The sequence below is a fragment of the Chionomys nivalis genome, chromosome 17, assembly GCF_950005125.1.
Source record: "Chionomys nivalis chromosome 17, mChiNiv1.1, whole genome shotgun sequence".
Lineage (NCBI taxonomy): Eukaryota > Metazoa > Chordata > Mammalia > Rodentia > Cricetidae > Chionomys > Chionomys nivalis.
Genome location: NC_080102.1, coordinates 57257351 through 57280095, shown reverse-complemented (window position 1 = coordinate 57280095; position 22745 = coordinate 57257351). Strand labels below are relative to the sequence as shown.

At 43.7% G+C, this 22745-nt stretch overlaps 1 protein-coding gene across 4 annotated transcripts in view; it reads right to left on the bottom strand.

The window, feature by feature from the left end:
* Positions 1–22745, bottom strand: part of Dip2b (disco interacting protein 2 homolog B) — a 194789-nt gene that overhangs the window by 82362 nt on the left and 89682 nt on the right. For 3 of the 4 annotated variants that reach the window (XM_057791489.1, XM_057791492.1, XM_057791490.1), the window contains exons 4-6: positions 14542–14667; positions 2283–2495; positions 240–386 (exon numbers count right to left, since the gene is read on the bottom strand). In XM_057791489.1, the coding sequence (XP_057647472.1) occupies positions 240–386; positions 2283–2495; positions 14542–14667 (486 nt within the window). The remainder of the gene's footprint in view (positions 1–239; positions 387–2282; positions 2496–14541; positions 14668–22745) is intronic. The other variant, XM_057791493.1, reaches the window with a different exon arrangement.

The following is a 22745-nucleotide window of genomic DNA, read 5'->3' as shown; positions in this document are numbered from 1 at the left end:
AGCTAAAGGTCTCCCCAGGCTTCTGTTCCTCGTGTAGCATTTTTTTCTTCCACACTTGACTCACGGTGCTTTCTACAAACACCAGCATGGACAGTGACAAGAGGGACTGTGCACGGTGATGACGAGTGAGCCGGCAGCAGGTGTCTCTGCCGCTAGGGCAGCTGAGAAGAGCTGCTGGGCAGAAGCTGCATTTTCCCAGTTTAACGTATATTCCCTAACCCTACCAAGGGACTCCATACCATCAGCCGTGTCCATAAGGCTGGACCTGTTGGATCCTTTGTGCATGCCTTTAACTATGCCAGATGGTGGCAGGTCAATGTTTACTGGGCGAAGTGAGGAAGAGGAAGAGGTAGTTGCAGTGACGTCAGGAGGAGCTGAGACATTCTCTGAGGGGAAAAGACAAAATTTAGAATCATATGTATTAACAGTAAAAATAACACTCTAAATCTTTTGTTTTAGCTCTTTTAAAACAAACTTTAAAAAATATTTATTCTCTTATTTACTTATTATTATCATCATGTATTGTGAGCTAGTTCTCTCCTTCCATTGGAGGTCCCAAGGATGAACGATTCCTGAGGCTTGCCTGAAAGTGCTTCTACCTGCTGAGCTATCTCACCAGCCCTAAAACAAACATTTCCATCAAAGTCTACTAGAAATTACTGGAGGAAAATGAAGGTAAACCAGAGCATATCAGCTTTCTAAAACATAATTCTCAAGATCTGAGTAGATTTGGTTATTAGATCAAATCACATAGCCAATGTTTCTCAAAAACATCATTTCCTTACAGAGTGGATAACAGGAATCCAATATTTGTAAAAGTCACTCAAAAACGGAATCAAAGTGAGTAAGGTCCAATTCTACTAGTTCTCTAGGTCCTTGAACACTTCTGTATGTCATGTTTTATCTGGGATGTTTCCAGTTCTACCAAACCAGAACAGTGGCTTAGAGTGGGTCAGAGACCCATATTCTCAAAGGAAGGAAAACGAGATAGCCTACTTCTAATTTTGATGAGACAGCCCAGAGTTAAGCTGGACCCACTGTCCGGCCAGGCTCCCCACATATGCTACTTCATGGGAAAGTTCTTTTGAATTTTTTGAGACAGGGTCTCCTTAGCCAGGTCAGCTGACCCGCTGCCTCTGCTTTCCAAGTGCTGAGACTACAGGTGCACACTATCTGGCTCAGTGTCCGTGGAAAGTAAGCTGGGGTGAGAACAGGATTGCTGCGGGCTGGGAAAAAGCTACCGAATGAAGCTAACCCCCCACAAAAACTAGACAACATCTTCTGAAGAAAGAAATTAGAGGACACAAACCATATGACATAAAATAATCAAAGCTGCTTGCTGCCTGTGGCAGGGTGGTGGGGAAATGCCTATCTGTGTGCGGCTGCACTGGGAGGCTCAGGGATACAGAGAAGAGCAAGGAGTGCAGGGCGGGTCACAATAGTGACGTGTGGCTTTTTAATGTGGCAATCATATCCACAAGGTAACTATCATCATTAAAAAGTATACTGTTAATCTATAATTTTCCAGCCTTTTCAAAAATCAAATTGGAATATTATATAAAGTGACACAGGAAGGTCACTGAGACGACAAGTGGACAACGAAAAGTGACTGGTCGTCCAGGAAAGGGAGTGTGACAGCAGACGCAGCACTAGGCCATGGCCGTGCGACTGGCACTGCCAAGAAGTAAAGCAGAGACCTGGTGGGGGACAGAACTCACAAATACATAAAGCAGAGCCAAGCAACAGCTAGACACCCTACGACAGCAGCAGCAGCCAGCGGCTTGGTGTGCCTCCCCACAACCTGCACACGTCTCATGCAGCAACATCACCGCAGCAAGCAACATAAACCCAGTCTTTAGCCAGAGACAAAAGGCCTTGCCGACAATGGCTTAGTGTGAATTTACTCAGATTAAATATGTTATGTTTTATGGAATACAGATGATATTTCTGGGAACTCTGAGGTTTGGTAGCTCTTAATATAGGGACTATTTCTCTCCTGGCATAAACCCGTGCTAAGACTGGGGTTATATTTTTGCAGTTTCAGTATTGCTTACAGAAATAGATATGGCTTCAGGTGAGCAATATTTGTATCAATAATGTTGATGATACCTATTTCCCTACAACAATATATAGCTGGTGCTTCTTTTTCTGCCTCATCAACTGTTTCTGTGATCATATATTTCAGGCCACATTGAAAACCTAACACAATCATAAACTGTTTCCAGGATACTGGGGTGCCATATGAAACATTGGGTGGGCTTCTTGGGTAGATCAACTCCTACCTATTCGGGTATTGGCAAATACATCAGCTAGAGACCCACTGGTTCCTTTGACCTCTCCGTGGGACAGCGTAGAAGATGCGGATGAAGAGGTGGACGATCCCTGGACTGAGCGGTTGATCCAGGACTCGGCATTCTGCAAGCTTTGTTGCAGGGCAGCAGAGAGCGCAGCCTGGCGTCTCAGAGAGCCCTCATCCTCAGAGGCCGAAGACGTGTCTGTGTGGAATTAGAGAAAAAGAGGTCTCGATCCTGCCTTGAGCACAGACTGTTCAGTTCTTGCTTGTTGACTGCACAACCGATGTTGACACCAGTAAAACACCAACATTCTCAAGTTAGATGATCAGGTGACATTTCTTAGACGTGGAAGAGAGATCTAGGGGACACAACTCACAAAACAGAACGCTGACCTCAGAGGACCACGGGAAACTTTAAAACATTTTTTTAATAATTTAATTAATTTGATAATTTAGGTACTTTTAATAATTTAATCAATCAGTGTTTACATTCTTCTGGTTTGCTCGCTCATTAGAGACCTTGTAAGGGATGGTCACATGGGTTTTTCTGGGTATCTGTCTCTGCTTAAAAGGAGAGGGCTACAGGAGACATGGATACTACTTCTGCTGAAAAGTAGGAAGAGAGCAGGGTGATGAGATCTCAAGTGGGGGCAAGAAACTTAGCCTGGAGGCACTGCCGGCTCTACTGACAAGCTGGCTGGTCACAGGGTTAGTGAGGTTTTCAAACATGACAGAGCCATGAGAATTCCCTTGACTAAGCTGGGTTCTAACTTCAGGAAGCAGGCCTAAATTAGAACAGCTTGCTAAAAACTTAAGTGCAGACCCAGGGAAAACTTCTAAATGACACTGGGTGGCTCTAATTAGTGACCTGTGGGCTGAATGGACTCCTTCTCTTTGCTCTTGTTTTTGCAGGACTAACAATGGAACCCACATATAGTTAGCTATATGAGCTAACTAGCAGAGCCCCAGTATCATTCAGTTTTTTGGGGGTTTGAGACAGGATTTCTTTGTAGCTTTGAAGCCTGTCCTGAACTCACTCTGTAGACCATGCTGACCTCAAACTCACAGAGATCCACCTGCCTCTGCTTCTCCAGTGCTGGATTAAAGGCACCACCACTGCCCAGCAATTTTTGTTTTGTTTTGTTTTTTTAATAAAAAAAAATGTTATGCTCAGTTCTGCAGAAATTTTTTGTCTAATTCAGAGATTCAAAGAGCCAGAGAAATAAACAAGAGGGAAAAAAAAAAAGAAAAAAGAAAAAAAAACTAACACTCCACAATAGGAATTTGAGCTTAAAAAAAGAAAAAGAAAACCAAACCAAACCATGGTAATCCAGAATTCAGAAATCTAATCTATAAACCAGAGAGCCCAAATAAAGCAATGGCCACTACCTTTACTTCTTGTTCAGACTACCAGCAAAGCATTACCTCACATTAAAGGAGACACAAAGTCCAAAAACTGTAATGGTTTTAATGTACTATATGCTGGAATCTATGTCAGGTCCTAGGGATGCTGAGACATATGAATGCCTGTGAGATAGGACCTACAGTATGGTACTGGCAACATACAACCCCACACAAGAACATAACGTGCTGTAAGCAATGGAAGAAATCAAGAACTTTGGGAGGAGGACTTGATTTTGAGTGCCTCAGTGTTAAGTGGAGTAGGTTCTAAGGAGGTAGAAGATGGAGGCCAGACAGATGGAGACCCCAGAGAATTCAGTGATACAGCAAGAAGGCTCCCTGCAGGGAAAAGGTACACAATATAACAGGGTGTCAAAGGAAAACACAAGTACAATGGTGCTTAACAAAAGCAGTACTTTATAATCTCTAGAAAAAATTTCAACTCTAGGGGGCTGGAGAGATGGCTCAGTGGTTAAGAGCATTGCCTGCTCTTCCAAAGGTTCTGAGTTCAATTCCCGGCAACCACATGGTGGCTCACAACCATCTGTAATGAGGTCTGGTGCCCTCTTCTGGCCTGCAGACATACACACAGACAGAATATTGTATACATAACAAATAAATAAATAACTATTTTTAAAAAAAGAAAAGAAAATTTCAACTCTATCTTGAAAGGAAAACATTCTGTAAACAAGCAGAAAGTGGGGGGGCAGGGAGGCAGTGAGACTTGTGACCCTCACCATGAGAATTTAGTGTTTTGGGGTAACATCTCAGAATCCCACAAAGGCCTCTGGATTTATAAGCTGCCCCTACTGTGCCGTTTTAATTTGTATAAGTCAAAAACCAGAATCAATCAATTTTTATTGGTAGTAAAACTCATATTTTCATTATTGGATTTGTGGAAAACTGACTGCATTATGTTTCTGTATTTGATCAATTATGTAATTAGGTGTAGTGTTTCAATTCAATTACCTGCTGTGCCTGCCAGCCCTCCTCAGGGTGTTTAATGGCTATTAGCTATGGAATAGTTTAGGCTAGGGCAAAATGTGGATGGCTTTGGTGTCTGTCTTCCATGTGAACTCTGAGGACCCACCAAGTTTACTTGTAACTTGAGGTTAAATGATTCATTATGAAGCCTTACCCATTCAACAAATAAATATGCCTGAGCATGTGGTGGAGTTTCTTTTGTATTTTAATAAATAAAGAGACTGGCTGGGCAATGGTGACGCACGCCTTTAATCCCAGCACTTAGGAGGCAAAGGCAGGTGAATCTGTGTGAGTTCGAGGCCAGGCTGGTCTACAAGAGCTAGTTCCAGGACAGGCACCAAAGCTACAGAGAAACCTTGTCTCGAAAAAACAAACAAACAAACAAATAAAGACTGCCTGAAGATCAGAGAGTGAAACAGCCACACTGGTCAGCCTTACAGACCAGGCAGTGGTAACACACACCTTTAATCCCAGGAGCCACACTAGTTGCCATAAAAACCGGCGCTACATGCCTTTAAAGGCACTAGAGAAGATTATAAAACGGGAGGAGGCAGCTCTCAGTCACAGTCTCATTCTGATATTCCTGGAGGCAGAATTGCCATTTCGGACTGAGATCAGGTAAGAGTCAGTGGCTGGCTGTTTTGCTTTTCTGACCTTCAGGTTGAACCCCAATTTCTGTCTCTAAATTTTTATTAATCTTGCTTCATGAGCACTGTACCAGTGAGGGAGAATGAAATGCTGGGTGAGGAGGGCTTGGAGCCTTGTGGAGTTCATACTCCTTTGCCCTGCAGCGGAAGCAGGGATTGGCTGAGAGGCACAGCAATAACATCAGGTACAGAAAACAAGGCATATTTGAAGAAATTAACAGAACAGAAACCAGCTGAAGCACACAAAGAAACCAAAAGAGGTGAGGGCACAATCAGGGAGCCTAAGGACATAAGAGGAAATATGCCTTCCTGAGGCCACTGTGGGCCAGCACACAGCCCTCTCAGACCCTAGCGGACTGATGAAAAGATGTCTCTGTCTCTGCTCTGCCACAGTGTCTGATATTTCCCCTTAGTAACAGTTTAAATGAGGCACTAAGAGACGGCTCAGTCAAAAGCACTTACTTCTGTGTCAGAGGACCTGAGCTCAGATCACAGCAGCCTTGTCAAGTGGGTTACAAACATCTGCAACTCCAACTCCAAGGGAGACTGCACTATCTGACCCCTGGGCATTCAACACAACAGCATACCCAAGGTAAAAAAATAAATCTTTTCTTTTTAAAGACAGAATAACTTAAACAGCCTGTTCCTTTAGGATGAAAGCAGAGAAAAGAGAAAGGGCTCAGCAGTCAAGAGCACTTGTTCTCAACTCCTCCAGCGGAACCAGGTTTGACCCCAGTACCAATCTGGCAGCTCACAAATGCTGGTAACTCCCATTCCCGGGACTTCAGTGCCCTTCTCTGACTTCTGTGAATGCACAGATATACATGTAGACAAAAAACCCATACACATAAAATAAAGATAATAAATGAGAACCAAGAGAACAGACCCCTGAAGGTTGGTAGAAAAAAAGAAAACCATCTGCTCTGAGGGTCACAGCACCCAAGGGCGTGGTCACATTCACGGGGAATTAACTCCCAGGGATGTGCAATGCTTAGTGCTGCTCTGAGACGGCCGTGCTTTCTTTCTTTTCTCCTTTTTGAGCCAAGCTTTGCTATGCTGCTGCAGCTGGATCTGTACTAGAGTCTCCCCAAGCCTGTCTCTTGGGAGTAGGTCTATAGGCAGTGGGCCTCCACACTTGCCTGAGCCTATAACTTCACAAAAAAGAGAGAGAGGGCTCTTTTAAATATTATTATTTTGTAGTGTAAAAAAATGTCTACCAGGAATATTTGTAAAAAAAATTTGGCAAGATAAAAAAAATGGGGGGTTTGGGGAAGTTTTTAAAAAATGTATGTATTTGAGGTCAGCCTGAATTAACTTAGCAAAACCTGTCTACTAAATACCTAGCAGACAAATTTTATATATTGCTTATAATATACTATGCCTTAGACTCAAAACAGCACCACATAGTTGCTGCTGTGGACTTCGGAGTATCTCAGTGTAGAACTAAAGCAGTTTCCTCCAGTGCGATCTAACTTTGGCATTTGCAAGCTTAACAGCAAGGTGATTAAGTGTATTTCAACTTTTGATCAAATAAACTGTCCAACTTTTGTTTTTAAAAAAAAAAAATGTATGTATTTGTTGGAGAGTGTACCATGGAGAACAATGTGCAGGAGTTAAGTCCTTTCCTTCCGCTATGGGTCCTGGGTATGGAATTCAGGTCATCAGGCTTGGCGCACCGCACTGTCGTTATCTGCTAAAACCATTTTGTTGACTGAGGTTTTTGAGACAGGGTCATGTTTTGTAGTCCTGGAAAGCTTGGCCTTTAACTCGTAACAATCAGCCATTTTGCCTCCTGAGCGCTGGAATTACAGTCCTGAGTCACTACCTAGAGCTCAAAACGTTTTGTTGCTGTTGTTTGGTTCTAGGGGCTGAACCTAAGACTTCATTCACGCTAGGCCAACACACTACTGCTAAATTATACCCCCAGGCCAGAAAACAATCTTTAAAGCCTGGCTTTCTCTTTGTGCTGGGCTGTGATTTAACACAGCACCATTTGATACTGTTCACCAGAAGCCTATCATTTATTTCAGTGGTTTTCAACCTGGGGGTCACAACCCAATAGTGAATATCAGACTCAATTATGATTCATAACAGTTAGCAAAATTATAGTTATGAAGAAGCAACGAAAGAATTTTATGGTTGGGGGGTCCCCACAACATAAAGAACTGTATTAAATATTGCAGCATTGAGAAAGTTGAGAACCACTGCTCTATTTGGGTTTTTTGGGTTTTGGTTTGTTTTTTCGAGACAGGGTTTCTCTGCTGTAGCCCTGGCTGTCCTGGAACTAGCTCTTGTAGACCAGGCTGGCCTCAAACTGCCTCCTGCCTCCTGAATGCTGAGATTAAAGGTGTACACCACCTCCTGGTTAAAAAAAACTAATTTTAAAAGACTTATAAGGGGGGGCTGGCGAGATGGCTCAGCAGTTAAGAGCATTGCCTGCTCTTCCGAAGGTCCTGAGTTCAATTCCCAGCAACCACATGGTGGCTCACAACCATCTGTAATGAGATCTGGTGCCCTCTTCTGGCCTACAGGCATATATGCAGACAGAATATTGTATACTTAATAAATAAATAAATAAAAATATTTTAAGAAAAAAGAAAGACTTATAAGGATGACAATGTCACCTAAAGTACCTGACACCTGAAAGTAAACGACAAACACTGAGGGACAGCAATATGAGCTGACCAGTTCCTGGAGAATAGTTACTATCAGAGGTGGAGATGGCTCGGCAGTTGAGAACACTGACTGTTCTTCCATAGGACCCCGGTTCAGTTCCCAGCACCCACATGGCAGCTCACAACTGTCTGTAACTCCAGTTCCAGAAGATCACACGGTATATACATATGCATACAGGTAAAACCTTCAGATGCACAAAATAAAAAATCTTTTTAAAAAAGAACAACAAAGGAAAACACATTCTGCCATTCAGCAATATGCCAAGCTTAGGTCTAGACACTGGCTACGACGAGAGAGTAACAACAATCCCCTGAGGCTAAGGGACACCCACCACCCTACAACCACTCAGAATAACACGTCAGGTCAACTGGGCATGGAAGAGGCGACTTCGAGCAAGTGCTTCCGAGAACAGAGGAACAAACTTGCCAACGGAACAGTTAAGGCTTGATCTGGCGGAGGAGAAAGTGGATGGGGCTCTGCCACACAGAAAAGTCGTTTCTCCTGCCTGGATGACCGGCAACTTCAGCACGTACAAGAATACTTTGAGGAGAGATGGTTTTTACATAGGCAAGGGGAGATTTAAAACTTGAGAAGACGAATCTTTACAGAATAAGAAGGGGTCTAGGAGAAGGCAGTGTACAGCATAGGGAAGACTGGTTAGTTCTGGGCATCCAGAGAGCTCAGAGTTTCAACGTGCTTGCTGCTCACCAGACAAGCTGAGTGTTTGACTCCCTGGACTCACATGGAGCAAGGAGAGAACTGGCTCCTGCAGGCTGTTCTCAGACCTCAACACATACCTTCCACACACAAATCAACAAATAAATGTAATTTTTATTTTTTTTAAAAAAGGTTTGTTCTGGAGATAGGGGCTGAGTCTATTTTAGGCTACAAATTCTGAACCATTTAAACTAACACTAAGCCCACGGACGTGGACAGTCATTTGCTATGCAGCTCTTAGAGAGATTGAAAACTACTCAAGAGAATTTTTTAATTTTTAATTTTATTATTTTTTTTATTTTATTTTATTTTTTATTTTTCAAGACAGTGTTTCTCTATGTAGTCCTAACTGTCCTGGAACTCCCGCTGCAGCACAGGCTGGCCTCGAACTCCCAGACACACATCACTAAACAGGTTTCCTGAGAACTTCCCACATCTATTGAAAGTCTGCTTAGAAAACAAATGCTATATATACCCTGGGAGACAAGACACCATTTCTGTTGTTTTGTTTCGGTTCTTTGAGACAGGACTCATGCAGGTCAGACTGGCCTTAACTGGCCAAGTAAATCAGAAGGACCTTGAACTCCTCTGATCCCCACACCTCTACTTCCCAGGTGCTGGAATTACAGGCCTGCATCATGACACCCAGGTTACTGCCCATTTGAATACTAAACTGAATATCTAACAACCCTTAGTGCTCTGAGTTTTCAGGAAAGCATATATTCAACACACAACAGTCCAGAAGAAGAGGCAAATATGTTAAGTAGCTTAAGGAATGACCTTTTGAATCAGTTCACTCTGGGAACTGCTATATGACTTAATGGGTAAGGGTGCCTGTCACCAAGCCTGACAACTCAAATTCAACCCCGAGCCCACACAGTAGAAGGTGTGAACGAACACACACACACACACACACACATGAGTGTGCCCATACTAACTAGTTAACTAATCAACTGTTCTGGACTTGGTTCTAGTTATGACACAACAATCAGATCTTAGACGTCTTCAACCTACTTGTTGCTTCCTTTTTATTTTTCTGTGTGGGAAGGGCACCAGGGACTAAATCCAGGGCCTTGTACAAACTGCATATGAAGTCAGCTCGTGTCTCCTCAAGTGTCTCTTCTTCACCAGCTCCCAAAGACAATCAACTTAGATACCATCTATGGATAAGTTCATTTTACTTTTTTCTTTCTTTTTTTTAAATTTATTTTTATTTTATTTGCATTGGTGTTTTGCTACATGTATGTCCTCATGATGAAGTCAGATCTTAGAGTTACAGACAGTTGTGAGCTGCCATGCGGGTGCTAGGACTTGAACTCAGGTCCTCTGGAAGAGCAGTCAGTGCTCTTAACTACTGAGCCATCTCTCAGCCCCTAAGTTCATTTTCCTAGTTCAGTCCTGTGCCCGCATGCCCTCTATCTCTACTTCCCTCTGAATAGTACGTGAAATGTATAAATAGCACTAAGTATGAGATTACATTCATTAGCAAATTTCATTAGCAAAAATCATAATTTTACAAAAAGCTATTGAAAAACACAAATGTAGCCTGATGGCACGGTGGCCTAGGAACACCAAATACTGCTGAAGGAGCTCCTCGAGCACATGTGACTACGGCTTCCCCTGTGGACGATGAAAGGACACTGCCACACAAGCCAGACCCAGCACTGGGCTAGGGTCCAGCCACTGTTTACTGCGTGGTTTTAAGTTAGTCATAATCCTCGGGCAATTCTGCAAGCTGGTAGTCTTTAAGACTTCTCTTTTTCACCAATCTTTTTCATTTGGGGGGTGGATAGGGTCTGTGTACCCCAAGCTGGCCTCAGACTTAGAATGTAACTAAAGAGGATCCTGCACCTTCTGCATGTGGGATTATAGGTTTGTGCTATCAAACCTGTCGTGTGGTTCTAGGGATTGAACCCAAGACTTCCTGTATGCTGAGCCTCATCCCCAGCCTCGGTATTCCCTTTCAAGTAACATTTAACTGACTGGAAGGTATTTTGGTCTGTAGCTCTACGGAGGCAATGGCTATTTAATGTATACTATTCTAGTACTGTGCATATGTGGGCAGCTGTTAAGTAAAGGGATTTCCTACCTGTGACACTCAGGAACAAAACTGAGTCTGATCACTACTATTTTACAATGAGCAAGTCACTCAGCGACTGTGAACGTTGGTTGTCACACGGCTACAGAACATCTGCTCTTCCTACTTAGGAAAGACACAAGTCGGGCAGGGCAGTCTTTGTCATGTGAAAGTTCTTGGCACAGTATAAGAAAAAATAATTCTATAAAGCATCCTTGAGGTAGATGGGAAACTAACAATATCCCAAATGTGTTCCAAGACATCATTTCAATATATAGACATAGGGAAAGAGATTGACAGTGTGTAAAGGCTTGAAAACAGAACTAGGGAGAGGAAATTACCCTTGTCTTCCACCCCAAGATAATTATCACTGCCAAGCAAGACCCTATTCAGGACCCCACACGTCTACACAAAACATGCCTCCACTAGAGCCAGTCTTGGGGTCACGGTGCTGGAGTTTATCTGGTCACCTGGCCACTCTTGCAGGAGCAAACAATAAGCTCCCACTGCCACAGAAAAAGCTCAGAAGCAGGAACGAGTAAATAAATTACTGTGGCTGGCATTGCTTTCCTATATGAATGGGCAATGGTGCTACACCAAGAACCTCCACAGAGAAAGCTGAGGCCATTGCCGCATGACGTCAGTAAATGATTTCAGCACATAAGAGAACTGGGCAATAGTAATTCAAGCACCCTAAAAGATGGGGAAGGGCACAGCATTCAAACTAGGACTCATGACACACTTAGAGAACTTATACTTTCAAACCCATGGCAGGTTAGTGTATGCTGGCTGACATCTTTATCTGAGAGACGACAGATCATTTCCCACACCATTAACCACTGCTTCCAAACTAATGATGCCGTAAGAGAAAAAAAATCTCTGGGGTTTCCTCCTTAAGCCCCCTGGATCAGGTAGCTCTAATTTTCATCAGGTTAGGAATCCAGGTGGCTGGACACCTCCCAAAGGGAAAGTAGCCGAGTGGTCAGTGTCCCAGAGTGAGATCCACACAACATAGCTCATGAAGGGGAAGAACCTTCAAACCTGATGTGTGCAGTGACAGCTCGGTGTACAAAGAGCAAAGGCTAAACTATTGTGAAACGGGTTCATGTGGCACACTGTGGGGTAAATTGGGTTATTTGTGTGTGCGCATGAGGTGGAGTGTGTGTGGAGAGGTGCCCTTGCAGGGTGAGCCTGGGAGGCCAGAGGCCGACACGTGAAGTCTTCCTCAATACATTCCCACAGTATTTTTCAGGCCCGACTGGTCAGTGAACTCCGGTATCCACCTGCATCCTCCCCATGCACTGCTGGGGTGGATATGACGGGGCTGGATGCTCCAAACTCCACGGAGCCATCTCTCCAGCTGCCCACCTTTTGATCATTTTTATAACTGGCCAGAAGCTGATTTCAAAAACATTGAGTGATGAGCAATCCTGTAATCTCTCTTCCTCCTTCCCACTCCTAGAATACAGCCTCTTAACTTGGGTACTTGGGGCTAGCAAAAGTAGATAAGCCATATAAAACTGATATCTGAATTAGAGGTCACAGGTCCTGGGACACGCTGTCAGTGTCTTAAAACTGCAACATAGCAAGATTTGTCGATGCTCTTTTGTTTGTTTTTTGAGACAGGGTTTCTCTGGTAACCCTGGCCATCCTGGAACTTTCTCTGTAGCAAGCTGGTCTGGAACTCAGAGATTGACCTGCCCCTGACCCCTGCCAAGTGCTGGGCCTGGACTACCACCACCCAGCAAGAATGGCAAATTCCACTGCTAACATGAAAGATGCTGGCAGATTCCTTAATGACACAGCCTCCTGCCTGCCCTCTCTGGAGCAGAGTTCTTGTACTTGGTATGTGCAGAATCGCTAGATGAAAACACCAGGGTCTACCTCCCGGGGCTGTGTGAGGTTGCTGGAGAGGAGCCTCAGCATCTCCTCTTGGGAAAAATTTCCTACTTGCAACATAGGTGTCCCTAATAGCATATGGAAGTATTTCAATTCCTACTCAGAAACCTCTAGAACAGAAGGTAAATGGACAAAAAGCCTATTCACCCCGCTCTGCTGAATTTGGGCCTTAGGAGAGAGAACCATGTCGTTGTTATGAAATTATTAACATGTGTAACGTGATCAAGAACATTATGCTTCATCTTGAAGGTTCCACAGAGAGAGAGAATGCATGTTTAGAGTTCAGAGGCTTGCAGTGGGCCGACGGCGAAGGACTATGGTTCCATTCAGCAGTGGACAGCTGTGACTTCTTTCGAGGGCCACTGAGCTCCCCTCTGGCAGTGATGCTTAAGAAAGGGTTGATAAAAGGCCCTCCCTGATCCTGTGGGGCACTCTCACTTTTAACCCACAGCCATGAGAGTAGCCATTTACTCTGGACCCACACCGCCTTGACGGGGGCCAGGAGAGGGCTGCTTCTAAGAACTGCATGTTGTGCTGTTCCCCGCCCTTTGCCATTTACTGAAACTGAACCTTTAGCCATGCTGCAGGGGATCTGCCAACATGGATGGCTTCGAGACTGAGAGCCCCCTTTGTGCCCAAGAACCCAACTTGAATACTGTACAAATGTGGAAGGGAACCCATCCAAGATTCTGAATGAGTGGGTCTGAAGTATGCACCATTATGGACACAAAGTGCTTCATTGTGTTATTCTGCTAGAGGTATCCTATGTTACAGTTACATTTTGAGAAACACTTGAAGCCACAGAGCTATTTCTCTTTCAAACATATTGACACCACAAATGTGAAGGGAAAAAAGCACACACAGCTAATGAGCCCACAGCAAACCCAAGTGCTCTGAGAAGTTAGTCAAAACCTAGGAGAAAACTGTTGACGTGAGCCTGAATCCATAAGCATAGCTCAGCATGGCAGCTGTGAACGAGAAACCAAGCACACAGTGCAGCCCTCCAGGGAGGCTATCCAAATCCATGGTGTCGAGGGGAGGGCTAAGAGCACTTGCTGCTCTTACAGGACCCAAGTTTAGTTCCCAGTACCTGCAACAGTTTGTAACTCTGGTTCTAGGGTACCTGTTACCTTCTTCTGGCCTCCAAGAGCACAAGGCACATACACAGTGTGCATACATACATGTAAGCAAAACACTAATATACATAAAATAAACAAATCATTAAAGAATATTATCTGTTTGATCTAAGAAAAAATAAAATAAGGTTTTCAAAAATTTGATGAAACATTCTGAACAGGAAAGAAATTTGAGAACTGTCTAGTTGGTCCTAGGATCTAAAGTTCTAACTCCTAAATTCACAATGGAAAAAGACCTCACTGTTAAAAAGGAAAACTTTAAAGATACAAACATATTAAAGGATATTTATTTTTTCAGATCTATTTCAAATTTGTATTAATGACATCCTAAAATTTTTAGTAAAACAAAACTCTATTCCATGTCTACTCCTATGCTGGCTGTTGAATTGAGATGAAGCATCAACTGAGGATGAGTTAATATCTGTGACACAAAGCAGCCATATCGTCCTCACAGAAGGGCCTGGCCCATGCTGCTGGTGACATGAGTGTGGGTGTCGCAGGCCAGTCAACGCTGGGATTCAGAAGGAAGCTGTGCTGTGCACAGGGCTGGGAATGCTGTGCTCTGTGCTGTGCAGAAAGTGACAGCAGAGAGCACTGCACAGGTTCACGGGGTGATGTGTGCAGAGCTCCAGGCCCACCTCAGAGAGAAAAAGGTACTTGTCCAAACATCTAGAGAGTAAATGTCAAAGAGAAAGGTTCTGAAAAACCTACCGGGAGGAGTGCAAGCATCCGCAGGAGACTGGACAAATGTGGACCGCCTTTTGGTGGGCATGGGCAAAGCCATTTTTTGTTCTTTGTGCTTTGCCAGAGCAGCCTGAACCGCTTCTGTGTGGATATCTGAAAAGATAACATATGGATTTATTTGCACTTGTGCACATCTGAGGAATGAACTATTGGTATTTAGATTTTTTTTTTTTTTTTTTTTTTTTTGGTTTTTCGAGACAAGGTTTCTCTGTGGTTTTGGAGCCTGTCCTGGAACTAGCTCTTGTAGACCAGGCTGGTCTCGAACTCACAGAGATCCGCCTGCCTCTGCCTCCCGAGTGCTGGGATTAAAGGTGTGTGCCACCACTGCCCGGCTTTTATTTATCTTTTGATTCAGATCAATTAAGATAAAAACCAAAGATAGAAACAAAAGAAGTCAAGGGCAATTTCCTAGAGAACGTGAAGACTGAGTGCACAAGTTTGGGACACAGCAAAGGGCTGACTAGAGGGGGCATGAGTCTAGCAAGCACCTGTGCCCAGAGGGAGTCCAGCCTCTACATGGACTGAAGTTAATTCTAAGGAAATAATTAGTGTCCTACATGGAAAATTTTGAATTAGAGCACTTCCAACAAAAGTAGCCTAGGGTACTCTTAACTGTCAGAAAGAACTCCCTCAGTTCTGTGCCACAGGGACAGAAGGGGTGATTCTGGTCTAAAAGTCACAAGGGTACATGTTACTCATTTTGCAGCCTGCACATGGCTCTGGCCTCTTGCACTTGTCATAGGAACCTCAAAATTAGCATATTCCAAACAGAATTCTGGCTTCTTCACCCTACTACAAAATAAATAAGTAAATATATAAATAAATAAAAAGCAACAACAACAACAACAAAAAAAACCGATTGTTCTGCACACAGCATGATGCATTCTGTCATTGCTTTGTAAAGGAGCCTCTTTACAAGGCATTCAACTTGGACCTCTGGCCTGCATACATACACACACACAAGCACACACCCACTCATACCAGCACAAACATGTGTATACAAACATGTACACAGCCCCCTCACACACAAGGACTGAAGGGAAATAAAGATGCTCTTACAGATCCTGCTGAGGTAGAGCAAACCCAAGGTTTCCCCACTTGACACTTTCTCCTACCCAGGAATGGCTCCAGACACATCGTCCCAGGCTTTTCTGTCCTTTGTTGTTGTTGTTGTTGTTGTTGTTGTTGTTGTTTCGAGACAGGGTTTCTCTGTGGCTTTGGAGCCTGTCCTGGAACTAGTTCCTGTAGACCAGGCTGGTCTCGATCTCACAGAGATCCGCCTGCCTCTGCCTCCCGAGTGCTGGGATTAAAGGTGTGCACCACCACTGCCCAGCTTCTCTGCTCTTGAGTGTGACCTCAGAGTCAGAAAGTGTAGGTCCCAGGGTTGATGTGAGCTAAGGACAATGGCCCAGAAAGGAGAGTCTGAACTTCAAGTCAGATCCCTAGAATTCTCTCCCTTCCTAGGGGTTTCTCAGCCATTTCCTTCTGTGACCTGTACCAGCTATTTAAGGGAACCTGAGTCAGCAGCTGCTCCTGCAACCAAAACAGCCCTGACTGACACAAATAAACGGCTCCGCATCCTGACTTTAAAGGGCTCCACAGCACTTCCCGGAGTTAACAGGTTACAACTTCGGCAACCCTTTAATATCAAAGATTAGATTGTTTCTGTTTTTCTTACTACTGTCCACAATAAGAATAATTCAACATTACACTTTAGAACACATCTAATTATCTCCTTAGCATTAGCTCCAAGCAAAGGGGTGAAAGCAACGAATATCCACTTCTTATTAATACTTCCTTAGAATAATAATTTTTCTCTTACATGGCCATTGTTCAGTTATCAAAATCTGGAAGTGTAGCCAGGTGTGCTCTAGGAAACCTTTTAATTCCAGCACTCAGGAGGCAGCAGCAAATGGATCTTAAATTAGAAGTAAATTAGAAGTCAGGCAGGGCTACACAGTGAGACCTTGTTTTGTTTTTTAAAATCTGTAACTTCAACATTGATGCGCCCATCCTGCTGTCTGACTCACAACCTAGCTGTCCCAATAATGCCACAGTTTCCCACCAGCATTTCCTGATCTAGACACATATTCCTTTTGGATATCCCGATCCTTTGGCCTCTTATAATCTGGGACAGTGTCTTAGTCTTCCTGTCTTTTATTGTCATAACAGTGTCGCACAGCCTATTTTTATAAAACGTCCCCAAATGTTTGCAGCTTTGATATGTTCTTATTAGATCCAGCTATATACTCTGACAGGGACACCTCAAAGAATGAGCCATTCTAAAAACAAGGTATCAAGATATACCTGTCTATTATTGGAGAGAGTGCCTTCGAATATTCAGTCAAATGTTGTCTGTTAAATTAATCCACGCGGTTCGTCCTCTTTGTGTTTGTTTGTTTCTTCCCCAGACACACACTCTACTTGCTCTGTAGACCAGGCTGACCTTGAACAAAGATCCACCTGCCTCTGCCTCCCAAGCGCTGGGATTAAGGCCTGACCACTGATGAGTCTTAACTGCATCAGGACCCTGGGTGAGATAATTATTACTTAGGGAATCAACACATTCACTGGGTCCGTATCTACTCTGGGACTCTCCTGGTGTCAGCGTTTTTGGCAAATTACTGGCATCCTGGCTCTTGGATACTTTTCATTTTGGTAGTTATGGTTTCCTGACACAACAAGTGCAATGATCATCTGGGAATCACCTAGTACCTTCCCTGCTCCAGGACTGGAGCACAGCTCTCTCAGGAGCTCCTGTCAATGGTAGATATGCAGCATTTAGGAACCAGGATCCTGAACTAGCGGCTCTTGGTATTATTGGGCCTTTCAGGGATCGATGGAACACAAACACAAGTATTTGTGCACATGTCCATATCTATTTCTATCTATATGTGTATTAAAAATGAGTCCCTGATACTCTGATTTCATTCAACCCAAAAAATTCCTTCTAATGTTCCCCTTTCCATTTGTAACTTCCTTTTAACAATGCCTCCAATATTTTATTCACTCACTGAATCTATATTATGCTACACAAACAGCTACTTCAAAATTGTTATATCGATTGTAACAAATCTTCTAAGTTGAGTTCAGTGCCTGTTTCTAGCTGTCTGGTCTTTAGACTCGGAGCGTTTACGTGGAGAAAGTAGCGTAATCAAATGCCGCTCAGGTCAGCTCTCAGGCTGCACGCCTGCTGAGCACGGCTTTATTCAGGTCTCACAAGCCCGTGCCATTCCCAGTTAGCTCTCTGTCTTGGGGTTTTACCTCAAGATGTGAGCCCTCGGCTTCTGCTCCAACGCCATGGGGGTGGGGGATTCATCCCCCGAAACTGCAAGTCCTGTCAAATGTTTTCTTTTCTAAGTCACTCATGTAGAGGTCAGAATCTGTCCATTCTTTCCACCATGTGAGTCTCAGGAAGTGAACTCAAGCCATCAGGCTGGGCAGCAAGTGCCTTTAACCCACTGAGGTAAAACAAACCTTCAAGTCATTTGTTCATCTTCCCCATCAACTTCCAGTTTTATTTTCCCTAATTTTTTTCATATATTTGGGATATGAGATACAAATTGCCAAGAGGCAAATTTATACTGCTTTCCTACCACCATAAAAAAAAACTTATGTGCCTTTTATTGCATCAGAAAGTCTTTCTATATATAAAGTCCAAGTGATAAAAGTGTTGGCTGGTTTCCTTTGGTATGTGTACCTTCTGTCGTTCAAATCTCTAATCCAGAGAGGTGAAGTGGGAGGTAGCGTATCTCCAGGCTATCTCCCAGCTGTGTGAACGCCAGTATCTCAACAGAACCTGCATCCTGGTGAGCAACACCAGCTGCACAGCACACAGAAAAGACTCTCAGAAGCACAATGGTCGAGAGTTGAACTTGCTGTTTTATTGTAATAGTCTGCCAACAGGCATGTGTGCCCTATAAACTGCTGTAATTACTATCACATAGCTAATATCTACCTATTTCTCACATTTTTCTGTGTTTTCTAAGCTATTCTTTGCATTCTCAAACAAATCTCAAAAGTAAATTCTCTGGGCCTACAAACCCTCTGCAAACCCCAGCTCTATGTACTAAGAGGGGCAGGAAGATAGAATTTCAGTCCTATATTTCACATTATCTGCTTTTGCATTTTTCACATTATCTGTCATTTTCTTTTGCACAGAGTAAACGGCTATTTATCCTTCAGAATGGCTTGGACAGCATCAGCATGAAGCCTGCCTCAGCAACAGGCACCTCCCGCTTCTTTCTGATGCTGCCTTTGTACCCCGGACTGTGTGAAGGACTCTTGTGTTTCCATCTATGCTTCCCCAGGATCGTGCTGTGCTCAGACCACAGGAAGTGCTGCCAGGAGAGCTCCATCGCTCCTGGTTGAACCCAGGGGTATTAACACAGAAAGACATGACCTGGAGCCCCTGCGTCAGTCACTTTACGCAAACAAAACAGATTTGGAAAAAGACGAGAGAAGCTCTCCTCTAGATGAAAGAGGGAGGCATGCTGCATTTCCACAGCATCAACTCAGAAGAAGCCACACTGATGGTGAGGACCCCAGTAAGACATGACTGTCACGGCTGAGCTTGCTGTCCTGTTACAATTATACCACTCAGATATTGTATGGGTCATTTTGTCAACAATAAGAAAACTGAGCAGAGGGAATTGCTCAATGGCCAAGCACTTGTCTGGGATGTGTGAGGTCTCTAGTCCAATCCTACTTCAATCCCTAGAATCACCAAAAGAAACAAAGAAGTAATCATATATTACAAAAACAATCTAAACACATACAGCACTAATTAAGAATGTTGCAAGAAACACCAGCTCAATAGTAGGGTACATTTTTGCCTCAAGTTTCTGTACCTATGAGCACTAACTAATGCTCAGTCTCCTCCATGCTGGGATTACAGAGTATACTACTTACCAAGTCCAGTTTGGGCAATTACTTTTAAAAGTATAATACCAACTTACTTACTTTAGGTTCTAAAATAGGATACTTTTATGTAACATGTATATTTATTTCATACTATTTTAGTGTTCCCTAAGTCCACTCAAATCAAGAATGCCATATCTTATTGAAATTTTCACACTATCTTACAAAAGAGACAAATTAAAATATTTTTTACATTTTATTTATGTATTATGAGTGCTCTATCTGCTTGTACACATTTAAGCCAGAAGAGGGCACCAGATCTCACTATAGATGGTTGTGAGCCACCATGTGGTTACTGGGAATTGAACTCAGTCAGTGTGCCAGGCGGTGGTGGTGCATGCCTTTAATCCCAGCACTTGGGAGGCAGAGGCAGGAGGATCTCTGTGAGTTCAAAACCAGCCTGGTCTACAAGAGCTAGTTCCAGGACAGGCTCCAAAACCACAGAGAAACCCTGTCTCGAAAAACCAAAAAAAAAAAAAAAAAGAAAAGCAGTCAGTGCTCTTAACCACTGACTCTCCAGCCTCCAAATTAAAATATTTTTAAAAGGGTCCATTTATTAGAAGAAATATGGTTCATCACTGCCTTGGAAAATAAGTAAGCAATCACAATGAAATAAGGGATTTCTCAATGACAGAACAGTAGCAAAGCTAGTGCTCTCACTTGGTTCTTTACCTCCCTAGGTATTTTTACATGTGATAGGAAATATGAGAGCAAAGCTGCCAAAGTCAGGCATCATCCCGCTGATGATGGGAAGCTCACACCATCTGTATGACGAAGAACCACACAGTAGGAGTCACAGCATCAGGTCCAAGAACACCGGGCCACCCAACTGTCCCTACATGAAAACGCTGGCTCAGACACTGGTGTCAAAGGGAACAGACCCAGCTACTCCAGCCAAGATCCCTACTGGTCAGAACACAGCAACCCTCCTAACAGAATGTGACGGGTTCAACGGCACAGGATTCATCTTGATCTCTTATAAAGAAATCACTTCTGTAGTTCATTCCCTGGACAAAGCTGACTTTGGATTTCTCTCCCAGAAGCCATCAAAGCTGAGTATCATTTTTCAGCTTAACAGGGTAATGCTAACACACCCTGAATGTCTTTTCTCATTTTATTGTTTTATTTGGGGTTGCTAATTTCTTCAAAGATCAACATCTAAGGCATTCTAAGGTGGATTTCCTTTGCACTGTAAGCATTAACTGTGTTTGCTGCACTTGGGAACAAACCACACAAGTAGACAGGAGGAAGAGGCACTGCAGCAGCAGCGTGTTTACGGTCCTCTGGCAAAGCACACCAAGAACAGGACGCAGGATCTAAACTCCTAAGAGCAGGGGCTGGAGAGACGTTGCTCTTGCAGGGGACCCAGGTTCCATTCCCAGCATCCACGTGCCAACTCACAAGTCTGTAACTCCAGTTCAGGGGATCCGACTTTCTTCTGATCTCCATGCACAGTAGCCACACACAATGTACAGACATACATGCAGACATCCAGGCAAAACGCCCACACACATGAAATAAATAAACTCTGAAAACAGCTCTTACAATTATATCTTAAACATTAAACACAAAGGTTATTTAGAGTTGATTATGACTGTTTGAAATATCACAGATGCCAATAAACCTGTGCCAAGTAAGGACATTTTCGAGCCACACTGGCCAGCATTAGATTACCAGGCCTTTCTGTGCACCCACCTCTTCACTCTGAAGCGCAAACTTTACTAATCATTCCTTAAGCTCTTGAGCTATTTTGCGTGTGGCATGCTGTACAGTCCACCTCATGACTAGAGACACAGTTGCTTTTGGTTTCAGGAATGCCAGAATTCTGAGACCATTCCATTCTCCAGTGTGCTGAGAGTTTCCATGGCTATTCAGCTGAACAGGTCCCAATATACTGAAAGCCACCATGTTGGTCTATAATCTATGCTTCCCCGCCTTTTTATGTTCCCCATATGGCAATGCTGCAACTCTCACGGCTTTTCATACTTTTGGAGATTTCTTTTTAATGTTAGGGAAGTACTTTTCAAAAAAGTTTTATTATTATTCATTTTATGTGTATGGGTGCTTTACCACATTCATGTGTGTGTACCATTAGAGGCCAGATGAGAGCATCGGATCCCTTGAAACTGGAGCTACTGATGGTTGTGAGCTGCCGTGTGGGTGCTGGGGATTGAAATCGGGTCCTCTGGAAGAGCAGCCAGTGCTCTTAACCACTGAGCCTTCTCTCCAGCCCTTCTGAGATTAATACATATTTTTTTGGGGGGTTTTTTTTTTTTTTTTTTTTTGGTTTTTCGAGACAGGGTTTCTCTGTGGTTTTGGAGCCTGTCCTGGAACTAGCTCTTGTAGACCAGGCTGATCTCGAATTCACAGAGATCCGCCTGCCTCTGCCTCCCGAGTGCTGGGATTAAAGGCGTGCGCCACCACCGCCCGGCAATACATATTATTTTTATTTGTGTTTATGTGTTGTGTGTTTGCATACATGTGTGTGTATACCCTTGGAGGCCAGTAAATGGGTCAGATCCTCTGGTGCTGGACTTACAGGCTGTTGCGAGCCCCTCAATGTGAGAGCTGAGAACCAAACTATGGTCTCTGTCAGAGTGGCGAGTGCTCTTCGCCACTGAGCCACAGAAGTGATGTTTGGGACCTTTCCTTCCTCCCCACTGCCCCTGCCCAGCCTATCTCCTGCTAGCTTCCTCTCTCACAAAGCCCCAGTGAGACGAGGACCAGCCTGACCACTGACTCCTCATCACTGCCCTTGCGTTTTCCAAATACCTGCTTCACAGACTACATTTTCTATCATTTGGGGAATTCTAAAAGAAATGGTTTTAAATGGCAGGGTCTGGAGATAGTGACTGTGTTTCTGCAAAAGAGAGTCACAAACTTCACATCAGCCAGTGAGCTCACAAAGACTTTTTGATCTACAATCATTTTGGACACACTGTTCCTTAAACTAGGTCTTTTATCATAATCCATTAATGAACATGTCAAGAAAGAAAGATAAACCAGGAGAGAAAACAAAATCTCCCAGAAGTCTAGAAATGAGAATTCTAAGTGCCCAACCTCTTCTGCTCTGCTTAGAGCACACTGCTGACTGAGTTGGCCTCTAAAGGTGACAGAAGTACCTAGGAAACCAGGTTGGATGCTTGGCAACAACCAGGAAGTATGGATACGCTCTGCTGCTTCCACCTTTTACCTCCCTCTGGCCCACCTTTAACCACAGCTGCTTTTAGCTGGGGTGGCAGTGCACACCT